We start from the raw sequence: 13,017 nt of genomic DNA on the forward strand, positions 1-13,017 counted from the left end.
GTTGTCTGACCTTAGTAAGGGGAGCCTCGGATCGATATCCGAGCTCATAGAAGGCTGTCTTAGGCTCCCACTACCTGGGCGGGCCACGAGCACGCCGTCACCCCTACAGCCTGTGACGACGAGCAGGGCGCTCCAACAGTCACGCCCAGCGCTGTGCCACTCTGACACCTTGTCATAATCAGTATGACCACCAGCATGGTCCCGGCGACGATGAGCAACACGGCACGGAGAAGCGGCGCGGCGGGCGGGGCGGGGGTGGCACGTTCAGGTGGTCTGGTACGGGTCTCTGCTGCTCGTGGTTTGATGAGAATTGTAAAGGCGCTGCGGCCGGAGCAAGCAGGATCTCGGAGACATCTCTCTTGACTCTTACTTTCGACCCCGCGGCTTTCGGAAGCGGGACGCTTGGTTTCCACGTAAAGTTTTGTTGGCGCCTCAGATATATCCACAACGAACTGCCTACGAAGAACGCAAAAGAAGCCTTTCTCTTCAATGCTTAGTTAACTAAGTATTCTAGCTTAGCTAGGGACTGCGTTGAATATTCGCACACACTCTCACCATCCAACAGCCAGCATCCCCGTAGTGCGTACTATAGTTAAACCAGTGTTCTGAAATCGGAATCCTGTGACGAGAAGGGGGGCAAGAACAGGGATTGACGAACAGGTTCGAGCCCTGTCCCCGCCTTCAAAATTAGTCGCCGAGGTGAACCAGTCGTGGGGTGAGAACGCGAACGTGTTGCGTGGACGCAAACGCGGTGCAGGGACGAAAAGGGCAGCACGAACAGCTTTGTCAAATGCATCTAAGATCAAGAAGTGCTGTCAATTCAGGATGTACAGTCGGATGTACTAACTCCGTTTCTACCGCTATATCAGAATACGAGGGCTGAGAACCTGCCTATGGTCAAAGCCCTGAGGGGTCTTGAAGTTAAGTTATAGGAGGTTGAGGGAATTGGGCTTGGATCTCGCGGTGGTAGTCTAGCAGCGGTAGAGCAGCTTAGAGGTAGCTTACGGTAGCAGGGTAGCTGAGCAAGGAAGCTGTTGGAATTAGCAGGTGGTCAGGAAGGGCAGTTCTGGGGTACCTAGCGGCTTGGCACTAGGATTCTTAGGATTAGGAAAAGGCCTTCAACTTGATTTGGAAAAAGGGGACACAGACATAATTATCAATTGAGTTATTGCCTATCGTTTAGTGCCTAATTACTATGGTATGGTAAATTCATAGCTATTAGCTTTCTAATAGAAGCTGTAAAGTCGATATATTGAAAACTCGAATTGCCTAAGGTACCTGCACCGGTGTTATCGCTAACTAGGTGACGTTCTAACGTTACGTTCGTTCCTACTAGCCCCGCCCTCTGCCCCTCCCCTAAACGGGTTTAAGCCTGTCCCTACCCCTAAACGCGTTAGAGCCCGTCCCTCCCATGTCATAGTTTCTGCCTACAACGGCTACATCGGCGCCGACTCGGCCCGGCATACGGGTTGAGGAAGCTAAGCTTCGCCAACTCCCACGCAAGACGATCCAGCTCATCTTTGTCGCGTCGTAATGTAGGCAGCGAGAAGCGCACGCGCTTTTGTACGGGCTGCTCTACCTCGAAATGGCGGCTCTGCGTATAGGGCGGCCGCCTAGCGATTCTAGCGTTCTGCTTATAGATCCTCCGCTCCAGGTCCCCCGTGTACTAGTAGGAAGCGGCATCAACGTGCTAGTCGGAGTAGCGGCTTCGAGGTTTAGGCTCCTTACAATACGGACACAGGGTTGGTAGACGATAGCCACGTTCTAAGCCTGGCTAGGCCGCTATATAAAGCCACTCGGGATAGTAGTACATAGTGATACTACACTTATTTAAAGATAGCGTTAAAGTTAGGTACGAGCCTTATATAGTGACTATTGAGATATTCCCTTTTCTTTTTCTAGGTGGGCAAGATGTCCTAAGAGTCTATGTTCTTAAGAGTACCTAGGCCGCGTTCGTGTATCCTAATTTACGTCGCTACTTCGCGTTCCTGCTTCACGTTTATGGTAGCCCTAGCCGCATATATAAGCGCCTTTCTTTACCGTTTCTTTGTCCTCCTACCTAGTATAGCTAGGCTAAACGTGCAGATTCTACCATCCTTCTTGCATTATCGGCCTATTAACGAATGGAAATCTTGTCACTTGGATAACAGAAAACATGCCCTCCCTCGCTAAATAGTATAAACCTCTTTGACTTAATAACGAGATTAAGCCGCTTCTTCATCGATATAGCATTCTGTATGACAGGAAGAAAGCTAACAAGGAGAGCCTACTTGCGTTATTGTAGGCAAACGGGGTCCCCCTAGACCGAGTATAGCAGAGTACAATAGCACCAGACCTTAGCATAGTCGAAGTTCTTGGTCTTAAGCAGATTGCTTAGGATTATCCCCCTCTCGGCTCCGATAAGAGCTCTAGCGGCGGCTTAGATGAGGACTCCGGTGACGAGTCTAGTGACGGCTCCAGTGACGGCTCCGGTGACGGCATGAACGAGGACTCTGGCGACGGCTTTGGTGACGGCCCTAGTCCCGGCTTAGGTTCAGACTCGACTTCTACGACGACGAGGTTAGTCTAACGTCTGGTCGACCTTTCAGACTACAAAGGCTATACGGAGAAGGCAAGGGAGGCTGGTATCTCTGATCTAGCCAACAAACTTACAGACCTCGAGCGACGGCTCCTACTTAAATATCCTATAGCCTTGGCATGTTTGCCTATAATCAAGAGGGGCCTCGGCCAGGCGAACCTCAAACAGAAAGTAACCGGTCTCATAGATTAGTTTACATCGGTGGCCAAGAGTTAGAACATCCCTATCGGTCCTGCCCTCGTCTTCTTCGACTCCTACCTATCCTTGCCGAACCTGGACTTCGTAGACTATCTCCTCGACAAGGATAGTTGCCAAGAAGGTTGGTACGTATAGGCCAGCAACTTAGGCGCTAGAAAGGGAGCTGCCAAGCGCCTTGACAGTCTCTGGTCCCTCGCCTTAGACGCGCCCGAGGTAGCTCGGGTGGCTATGACTATAACTATAGCCTCGTCCGATCCGACCTCTGACTAAGATTTCTTTATAGACGTCATCGATCCCTATGATAATATGCCGACTAGGGGGAAGGTTATCGGACTCTATATGACGAAAAAGAATACCCTCGGAGTCCGACTCGCTAGTCTGTTAGAGCAGTATCTAGATCTAGGGCGTGGCCTCTGGGTCGAGTGTAAAGGCGGAAAGGAGCTAGAGGTATACAAAGATTATATAAAAGCGTTCCTAAAGGGAAAGCTGTCGTCGTCGCCTAAAGATTTACTCGCCGGATGTTAAACTATTGCAGACTTCTACCTTGATAGTGTGTTTAGAATGAAGTAGGGGAGGACGTACTACTGCTATAGATATAGTTGTCTAAAGAATACGAATATTTGCTATATGTTGATGTTCTTGAAGACCTCCTTGTCAAAGGTATTTAAAGGGGCCGCCGCTACTAGGATGCTCTAGATGTATATAGACAGAACGGGCTAGTCTAGCTACAAGGGTACAGGCGAGGCTTAGCCTAAGGTAATCAGCTTGAGGGCGAAGCGGTTTGTCCTAGTTTAATAGCTACTGTTATCTTGACGCCATTTGGCGACCCTAGTTCTAGCCGGGTTTGCTTACGAATTGAGCTAGACACTCGAACTTCTGTTATTAGGGGTCCCTGTTAGTTTGTTCTATTATATAGTAGAAAGGTAGCCGGGGGTTGTCTTTTTCAGGTGCTGTTATTGTCTGTTTCGGCTCATTTTCCTATATTGCTTTGTCGTTTTGCTTTTGTTTACGTGCTTTTATTTGTTTTTAACTATTGTTCTTGTTTACCTAAGTAATATTATCTATATAATTAGTTTAGCAGTAGATATCTTACCATAGCTTGTGTTTACGTCCTGCCCAGCCCAGACCTTTTATAGTTAACTACTTTCCTAAGCCTTATGTCACTTTTTCTACTCTTTATATACGATTATAGTCCCTTATAACGTCAAACCTACTAACAATGCTGAACAATAGCATCTCACTATTCCGCGCCCGACTTAGGTTTTAGGCAGAACATTGATCTAATATAGAGTGAACAATGGGAGACGCTAGGTAAGGGGCAGACCGATCTGCTACATTGCAATTGCCTTAGCAGGAGAAGCGATGGCTATCGGGTAGTGGTGTGATTTGTGATACGTGACGGTACCTTTCAAGTAGTATACGATACCCAGGCAGCCCAAGGAATATACTCGATTTATATACATTACACCTCCTACCATTCCTAAACCCCTAAACCATAAGGAAGTATACTCTCCATATAGTGACTAGATCTTTAACCTATTATACTTCTTAGGTTTACTCCGTCGTCACAGGCTCGTCTAATCTGCAATATCTCGTGTAAACTTCCCTAAATACACGTCAACACCCTATCATCCTACTATGCTAAACGGTAGGCCTCCGTACTACACGGTCTTAGGGCCCGAAACTCCTACACGATCCATTCCCCTACCGATCCCGTACTCTTATAGAACTCCTGCAGCAGATTAGGACATCGCTCGAAATGCTTAACAGGTTCTTAACTATTATACTAAGGTCCGTACCCTTCCTACTCGACCAAGTACCTCACCTGAAAGTTAAGAATGCGCTTGACATTAAATACTCTTCCTAAGGCTTCTTAGTCATAGAAGCTACCCCTGCAGAGTGCGGCTTAGAAGTTTTAAGCCGACTTCGGCGAGGCATTACGTGGCGGGTTGTCGGTTTATAAGTCTATTATAACCGGGAGCTAGCGTAATACGAATCTACCGGCCGCTTAGGTGCCGTTTCGCCAATTGCCGGGGTCGAAGTGCTTATCCTATAGCGCTTCTATGGTGGCTAGGTGACATCTCCTAGACTGTGCTCTCTGATGCTGTCCTCGATAGGTCTGTAGTTGTCTCCTATATTAGTACCGCTACGTGGACGACGGCCTAAGCTATGCTAAAGGCTAACGCGGTCCTGGCTGGCGGATAGCTATACAGATGGCCTGACATTAGCTAGTATACGATCGTCATTACTTATGGCTTCTAACGATCTCGATATGCTTGCCCTACTCTCTTATACTTGCGACATCACGAAAGGACTTCCTATACCCTGCTCTACTCTATTACCTAGTAGCTAAGAATTACCTTGCTTCTAGTCGTTAGTTTGATTACTATCGTAATGGTGATCACGGTGCTAAGAGAGGGCGCTGCTACCGGACTTGTGCTGTTTTTCCACCCTATATTTGGAAGCAGTACTAGATAAACTCTAGTACTGGGCATCTGCTAGCTTAGGTTCGCTAATGCTCTGATGGTCTGGTACTACCGATGGGCTCGCCTGCTGCTCCTGAATATATAGCAACCTGACAAGATCATTCTTGGTCGGCTCTCCGGTCTCGTCTGGAACTGGCAGATGGCGGTAGGCTGAGCTGCTCGTCTGGTCGCCGTTGCTATGGTGATCATAGGATGCAGAGCGGTAGCTGCCATCTGATTTCTGTTGTGTCTCCCTCTCTTGTCTAGAGGTAGCCCTATACGGATCCTAGACATCATGGCGAAAGTGTCACTTATCCCGCTCGTCGTGTAAGAGGCATTTCGAAATGTCGTCCTTCGACATCGTTTCGCATGGCTCTGCGAACGGCCGGGGATCGTGTTGACATCCGTGATCAGGGCGTGCGGCCTTGTGTTTAACAAGAAAAGCGGCATTTGTCGCTAGAGCGGTGTTATTACGTGTGGTGTGATTAGGAGTAGATGCCTATCCTAGCTAGTATGTAGCCGAGGCCCTATTGGCTAATTGGGACAGCTTCGTAGAGGGAGCCGTAGGTGAGATAGACAAGGGCGCTAGCAGGCATCCTAGGCCGCTTTTCTGCTGTTCGTGGCTTGACTTATCATCGCTCGACTCATTGTCGCTTGGCTTATCGTTATAGGACTTAGCATCGTAAGACTCGTCGTTATAAATCTTACCATCGCTTGACTTATCGTCACTTAAAATTACAATCACGTCCTTTGGTGGTATCTTGGTACCACCGACATCACCATAGTGTAGTCGACCGGCACGTAAAGACTGTGACTGGCGGCTGCCGCCACTAGTAGCATGAGCGGTGGCAACATTGTTTCCTGCTTAAGTATGTTAGCAACCTATAGTCTAGTCATGACGAGGATTCAAAGCCATACCTGTGCCGGCACCACTCTTGAATTTGAACTCGTGTGTGTTGGAGACGGATGAGGAGGGGAGTTTTGGAATTAGAAGATTGAGGCGTGGACGGTCAGAACCTGCCACTATAAAGGGGATAAGAGTCTCTTAACAATCTGTTGCTATAGTGTTGCTTAGTGCTTCTATGCTGCCAAATTATAGAATAGTTTATAAGGCCGTAACGGGAAACTAGGTTCGGAAGAAGTATAGGGTAAACTAAGGACATCTTTATGCTACTGAGAACTGGGATAATAAGCGAAATATATATACCTCCGTAGAGACTGGACTTAGCAACTAAGTACAAGACAAGTTAAACCTAGTAGAACTCAGCCTCCCACTTCCTATATACTTTGCCAATTATAACAAATACTAAGTAACGTGCTAAGCTATAAAGGGCCTCGTTATACCCCTAGCCTCAGGCACCCGGCCGGCTCGGCTGCTATAATGGCTACATGAACTAGACTCCTTCTTCTTCGTCATCTATATAGCCGGAATCACCAATCGCGAGGCAGAGGGCCCCTTACCGAGCTGCTGTACACGTAAACGCTAGCTCGCGCCGTCGGCCTTCCCGAGGGCCGTGTCTGCCTCGCTGTCAATGCGACGATAACAAGGATTGCCCCTCATACGGCGTTGCTTCACGCTAGAAAAGGCAGCTTCCGCAGGATGTTATTAGAGCCACGAATTATAACCTAGACCTGATACTATAATCTACCACATCTCTTTAGGAATTACTCAACAGGGCGGCTCGGACCAGGCAGTATATGCCTTGTCCCCTCCTTATATAACGATCCGTGACCTCCTCTTTCTACACGACCAGGCTCCTTATCCCTGTTGTCACATTCCTAGCGCCACCAGCAGTAAGAAATAGGGGGCACCGAGCTACTTGATACGTGTGGTAGTCCCGTCCCTTTGCCGTCTCACTCTAGCTAAAGCGAAGATAACGAATCACCTGTCGTAAGCAGATTCCTAGGCCTGTCGTTAACGCCTTCATCCTATGGTGTGACTCCGAGCCGCCCACAGAACTGTAGAGACCACACCATGCCGAGTCCGCTTCGTCCCCTCCCCTGTTTGGGCAAGCGCTGCAACCTCCCTTTGAGGGCTCTTCCTAGTTAGATTGCCTCTAACCAACCCCTCATCGTCGTGTCGACTCAGCTATCGCGAGCCGCCCGTAGCGCCGAAGAGGTCACGTCACGTCGAGTCCGCCTCGTCCCCTCCCCTGACTAGGCCCGCACTGCGACCTTCTCTAGGGGACTCTTTCCTGTTAGATCGCCCCTGACCGAGGCCTTATCGTCGTGTTGATTCACCCCCCGCGAGCCGCCTACAGAGCTGGAGAGGCCACGTTATGTCGAGTCCGCCTTGTCACCTCCCTAGTTGAGCCCGCTACGACCTTCCCTCAAGGACCCTTGCCAATCGGATCACCTAGCTCAGCCGAGCGCTCATGGTCGTCGACGCCAGCCCCCGCCCACCTGAACCTGTCTGCGGCCGCCGGAGTCGCGGTATGTGATCCGATCCAATCCGAGACACCAAGCTGTCTTTCTTGCAACCAACGACCTACATCCCTTGCCGCAGGCTGCTCGGAATCGTCGTACGGTCCATTCGCCATGCCTCGTGTATAGCGGCGTCGCAGTGTAACTTGGGAAGTTGTAGGTTAGCTGAGAGTACATGAGATCTCAGGCCAAATGGACCAGTCGGAGAGTCTTAACCCTCCATTTCACTAAGCCCCTAGGTATTTCTTCTCAACCTACCGGTCTGTCCATGCCTCTCGGAGGGAGTGGATGGCTGCGTCGGTGTCTGTGAAGAATGTATGTGCAGGTTAGGAACCGAAAAACGGGCTTATTGCGATGGGGCTGGTTAGGTTGATCGTGCCGACGAGGGGTGGCCGAGAGTCCACTTGAAGTCGTAGCAAGCACTCCCCTTGTCGCCCGTTTTGTCTGCTACCGCCATGGAGGCGCACCAGCTCCCAGCCTAACGCCTTTGTCATAGGCTCTCTCGACGAGACCGACGCAAGGTCTACCTATACTCCTTCCGCAGGAGCTCTAACTATATGTAGGATTAGTCGGTCGTAGGTTAAGGAACTCGGTTAGCCTTATGGCGAATCTTACTAAGATTGGCAGAAATACGTCGCTAACTATATGATATATGTTAGCAAGGCTATCGTCAGGCCGAATAGTTGCCAGTTCGCTTAAATAGCCCCTTAGGTAGGTATTCCGGGAAGTCTGTAAGTGGTACGTTCTAGAGTAGCACATTAGTTAGATATAGTTTAGACCCCCTACCGACCGCTTGGCTCGGGAATATACATCCTAGCAAGCTATGGTCTACCTTGCCACTGCTCTATAGCCGTGCTGATACAGGACTGTGCCTAGTGTTAGGTCGGTTCCTACGCTTATCGCTAGCGTACGACGTGGAGACCGGCAATCCGCCTTTGGATGATATCGGCGCTACAAGTCATTGTAAACCTTCAGAGTAGCGTGTATACTCGTTACTAGGTCTGCTCCTGGCTTACGTAGGTCTGTTATATGGTCGAGGCTTTCCTTCTATGACGAGCATTAGGGTCGGCTAGGTCAGACTGTATAGGCTACGGTCGCGTCCAGTTCGATATTGACCAGCTCGCTCAGATTGACAAGCGCCGGAGCCGGTACTCGTAGCACGAGCACTCTAGGTCGCCGAGTCTATGTCTCTACGTTCTCGCCCCTTGTATAGTAACCCTACTTTTGGTATACTATAGAAAGCGGGCCGATAAGACCAGCAGGTCGCCCGCAGTGTAGCCGTCAAATTAGGCTGGTTAAGGATAGTAGCCTATGGTATCCTTCGATATATATATAAATATAAAAGCGCCTATTATTAAAGACGTATAAAGGAGGGTACAAACACGTTTAGTTAGCTAAGAGCAGGGTTTACAACATGTTAGTAAAACTTGTAATCATACAAGGCAATATTAGATTTATACCATAGTGAAAGTCAGAAAACGGAACTAAAAGATAGAGTGGTGAAAACTAAGCGCAAACGTGTTCACTACCGTTTTAGTCACCAGAAAGCGTCTTAGCACGTAACCTGGACTCTGCTAAGTTAGCAACCTAACCCAAAATAAAAGTTAAAATCTAGTTCCAGATTCACGTTCTCGGCCTCCCTATAATAGCGACATCTTCTTGTCTTCATTGTTGTTCGCCGAACGCAGTGATAAGCTTCCGGGAGCGTTGAAAGTAGGTAGCTATACAAAGGAAAGAGTGCCTTGTTGAAGCTATCTACAAAGGAGACAAAACGAGTGGTATTTATAGATAAAGGGACTGGCTAATGCGTTAAACAGCCTTATACAGCTGTGGCAAACGCGTGGCTAATACGTTTAGAAGCTCCACAGCTTCCGACATACCCCCTAGTTAAACACGGTAGTCGTTTAACTACGCTTTGTAGTAATACTATTCCTAGTGTTATATCCTTTGTCGCTCTTACCTCGATAGCTCCTTTAGGGGCCTGCCTTCCGCATTTAGAAGTCTAAAAGAGTCGAGTATAATAAAGCGATTCCTTTAAAGCTATGGATCAAATATAGCTATTGTAACCGTAATAGTAATAGTATCATTAGTTTTAATTGTAATAATAATAATAGGATAATGCCTTTTATACTCGAATTAACAGATGACTTGTTAGGTGCGCCTATTACGAACACTGTAACTGCTAGTAGGTCGACTCCTGGTCCTATAACGCCTCGAAAGCGTAAGTACGCTAAAGCTTCTAGACTGTAAGTGTTTCTATTATCTCTGTTCGATTGATTTTATTGCCGGTTTTGCAGTTTTCTAGCGATTCTAGCGATTTAAGCAAGTTTATATAGTTTAGCTTCTTCTAGTTAATTTAATAGCGACTCTATTATAGTTTCTAGCGCTCTACTAGTCGTATCTAGATCGTTTAAGCTGACTAAATATAGCGATATCGAAGCTAGTAAGCTTTGTAAGGTGCCCTATAGAATGTATATACGGTTAGCTCTAATAGGACGTTCTTTTAGCGAATGTTACAATTATTCTAGTGCTAGCTCTTACTATTACTATTATACCTATAGTTTCTATAAGTATAAGAAGATATACGCTAATTACCTATACGTCTAATAGCTTTTGTAATACTTATACCAATTATAATGGTAGTCTTACTTCTTATATTAGGTTAGTAAAGGATTTAATAAAGGCTCTACTAGATAGAGCTAAGGCTTTTATAAGTCCTTAGATCCTAAACCTCTACCCCTAATATATAGGCAAATTGCTAATAGATATACGTAGGATCTTAAGAAGTTATATATAGTCTCCTAAAGTGACCTGAAACGTACTAGTATAGATAATACGGAGGAGTATAAGCTCGATAGGACTAAACTTGCGCGTTTTACGAAGATCGCCTGCTCTATATATAATATCTTCTACTAGTTAGGCAAGATCAAGGAGGCTCGTAATATCTATATTAGCGCGTCTGATGACATGTTAGGCGCTACGTTATTGCCTAGCTAGGATAAAGGCAAGGGCAAGACTATTAATCCTAATAACGGCTAATAATAGTAGATAAGGAGTATTAGGCAGTATTTTATTTAGCGAATTTGACCTATTTTCCACCCCCTAGTTATATAAGCTTGTAACTAACATCTTAAGGATTAAGGAGAGCCCTCTAGCGCTTAAAGGCTTGTTAGCTAAGTTATTTAGTAAGCCTATCTACTAGTATCCAACTAGTTAGTAAATATATAGCTTTAAATGTTCCTTTTACTACTTCCTAGTGTAACTATATATTATAGATATCTATATACTATAGGTAAGTATTAATACGTTCATTCTTAGCTATTACTAATCTGATCGTTTACTAATTATCGTAATAAATGTTCTAGGGTTCCCTAAGCTTAAGATCGATATCTATAAATAGCCTTTTGAATACTATAGCTTCTCTTACCATAAGGGAGAGCGTTAAAAGTTCTACTTTAGTGCTTAACGTTATAATAATATCCTAGTATAACGCCTTCTATATAATAGAACCTCTAAATAGGAAAAAGATATATTCTTATAATAAATACCACGTATCTAGATTATCTATATACAAAGTATCCCTAGCGATTACAAGCGTCGAACTATCTAGCGCTTACTTGCTCTTATATTAGATTGATAGGCAAGAGCTCCTAAACAGATATCTTATTACTTACCATACCTCTGACAAGTAGTCTAGTCCTAGGTTAGTTAGGTATCAAGAGAATACTAAATAGGTATATATAACGTCTAGACGTAGTATAACTATATAATATAGAATTAATCTAACGAGCTCCTAATACTCTTTAATCTATATACTAGTAGCACTCCCTTCGAACTTTTTAAGTTCTTTATAGCTTAAGGGAGTTAGCTTATATATACTAGGCATATCTAGCCTATATCTTCTTGTTACCTTTCTAATATATTAGTTATAGACTAACTATATCTTATATATAGGTCGGTCTCGAATTACCCTAATACTAAGGAACTAACTAACATCGCCCTACTTATAGACGTTATATTAAGCTTTGATTCCTTCCATTATACGCTCGGCCGCTATAGCGTTACTTTTATAGAAGAAGACCAAGAAGTCGTTAATATAGAAGATTAGAATAACTTGTTTGTTATAACTTAAGAAGAAGCACTTCTCTTTACCTAATAGTTCTATACCTAGATCTGATAGCGTTTTATAAAACTCCTTATACTATAAGAGTAGCAAGTCTCTTAAGCCGTATAGAGCTCTTTGTAACTCTACATATTTCTCTAGCTACTTGAATCCTTCTAGTAATTCGTAGACGATAGAATTATCTTCAGGTCTTTTAGCGTTAAGGAACGCTTATACTATATCGAACTACTTAATTTCTAAGTCAAAGTATATAATGATTGCTATTATTATACGGAACGACTACGCTACTAGAGTAGCTACGTATATACTTTCTACTAAGCTAATATCTTATAGATCTCCTTATATATAGATCCTTGCCTTACACTTCTCTAAGAAACCGTCCTTGTTAAACTTATATAAAGACCTATTTTAATAGGATAGGTCGCGCTTTTACTTACTCGTACGGTACGATCTTCTACATTCCCCTGCTCTCTGAGTTATATATCTCCTTATAAGCTACGTCTTTAAACTGTTGTCCTAACAGGTAGTTATATAGGTCTCGCTAGTTAGTAAAAACATAAGTAAGATCATTAATATACCAACATGGCCTATTTAGGGCTACTCTAAGGTATATAGCATCCTTTTATTATATAATAGTAGTAAATACTATATATATCATTCTTATACTCTAGTCCTCTAGGTAAGCTTCCTATTAATTAGGTAGGTAAGTCTTATAGAACTATTACTAGAGTTCCTTAGTTATATAGATAAAGGAGTAGTAATAATTAACCCTCTCTTTATTTTATAGCCTTTTACTTAACCGGACAGGGTCCCTAGGCTTATAAGCCCTCCTCCTACCTCTGCCTCTCCTTATAAGAGGTTGCTAAGTAGCTTCTCCTTCGCTTCTACCTTCTAGAGGATATATTAGCTAATCCAGACTTCGCTTAACGCTCCACTCCTTTAGCCTAGCTAGATATAATATATCGATAGTACCGTCCCTAGCTCCTAGCTCTTCTGTTTACTCATTATATATATTAGATTCTTTTATAGAAGGTATTCCTCTATTAGATTCGATAGCTCCCCTGCTCTCCCTAGCGTCTAATTAGCTAGCTAGCGACTAGGAAGGCCCTAATTCAACCCTTCCTACTTCCTAGTAGACATTCCCTTTATTAGCCGGCATAGGGTAAGTCACCAAGGGCTTAGGCGTATATTTAGGAGTTAAGAGTCTTCTAAAGCTTTCTATCTATTTA

General features: G+C 45.0%; 2 protein-coding genes across 2 annotated transcripts; both read right to left on the reverse strand.

The window, feature by feature from the left end:
- Positions 1 to 5,257: 5,257 nt before the first annotated feature.
- On the reverse strand, positions 5,258 to 6,658 carry MYCTH_95224 (uncharacterized protein; the record flags this gene model as incomplete). The annotated part of the gene is made up of 6 exons (XM_003663878.1): positions 5,258 to 5,516; positions 5,553 to 5,697; positions 5,950 to 6,102; positions 6,160 to 6,264; positions 6,449 to 6,472; positions 6,586 to 6,658. The coding sequence occupies 6 exons, from the start codon at positions 6,656 to 6,658 to the stop codon at positions 5,258 to 5,260; spliced, it is 759 nt and encodes a 252-aa protein (XP_003663926.1).
- A 913-nt stretch (positions 6,659 to 7,571) lies between these two features.
- On the reverse strand, positions 7,572 to 8,627 carry MYCTH_95223 (uncharacterized protein; the record flags this gene model as incomplete). Its single annotated transcript, XM_003663879.1, has 5 exons — positions 7,572 to 7,810; positions 7,924 to 7,969; positions 8,133 to 8,192; positions 8,281 to 8,394; positions 8,577 to 8,627. 5 exons carry the CDS (start codon positions 8,625 to 8,627, stop codon positions 7,572 to 7,574), a joined length of 510 nt encoding a protein of 169 aa, XP_003663927.1.
- Between the last annotated feature and the right edge of the window lie 4,390 nt (positions 8,628 to 13,017).

This window comes from Thermothelomyces thermophilus, chromosome 4 (genome assembly GCF_000226095.1).
Source record: "Thermothelomyces thermophilus ATCC 42464 chromosome 4, complete sequence".
Lineage (NCBI taxonomy): Eukaryota > Fungi > Ascomycota > Sordariomycetes > Sordariales > Chaetomiaceae > Thermothelomyces > Thermothelomyces thermophilus.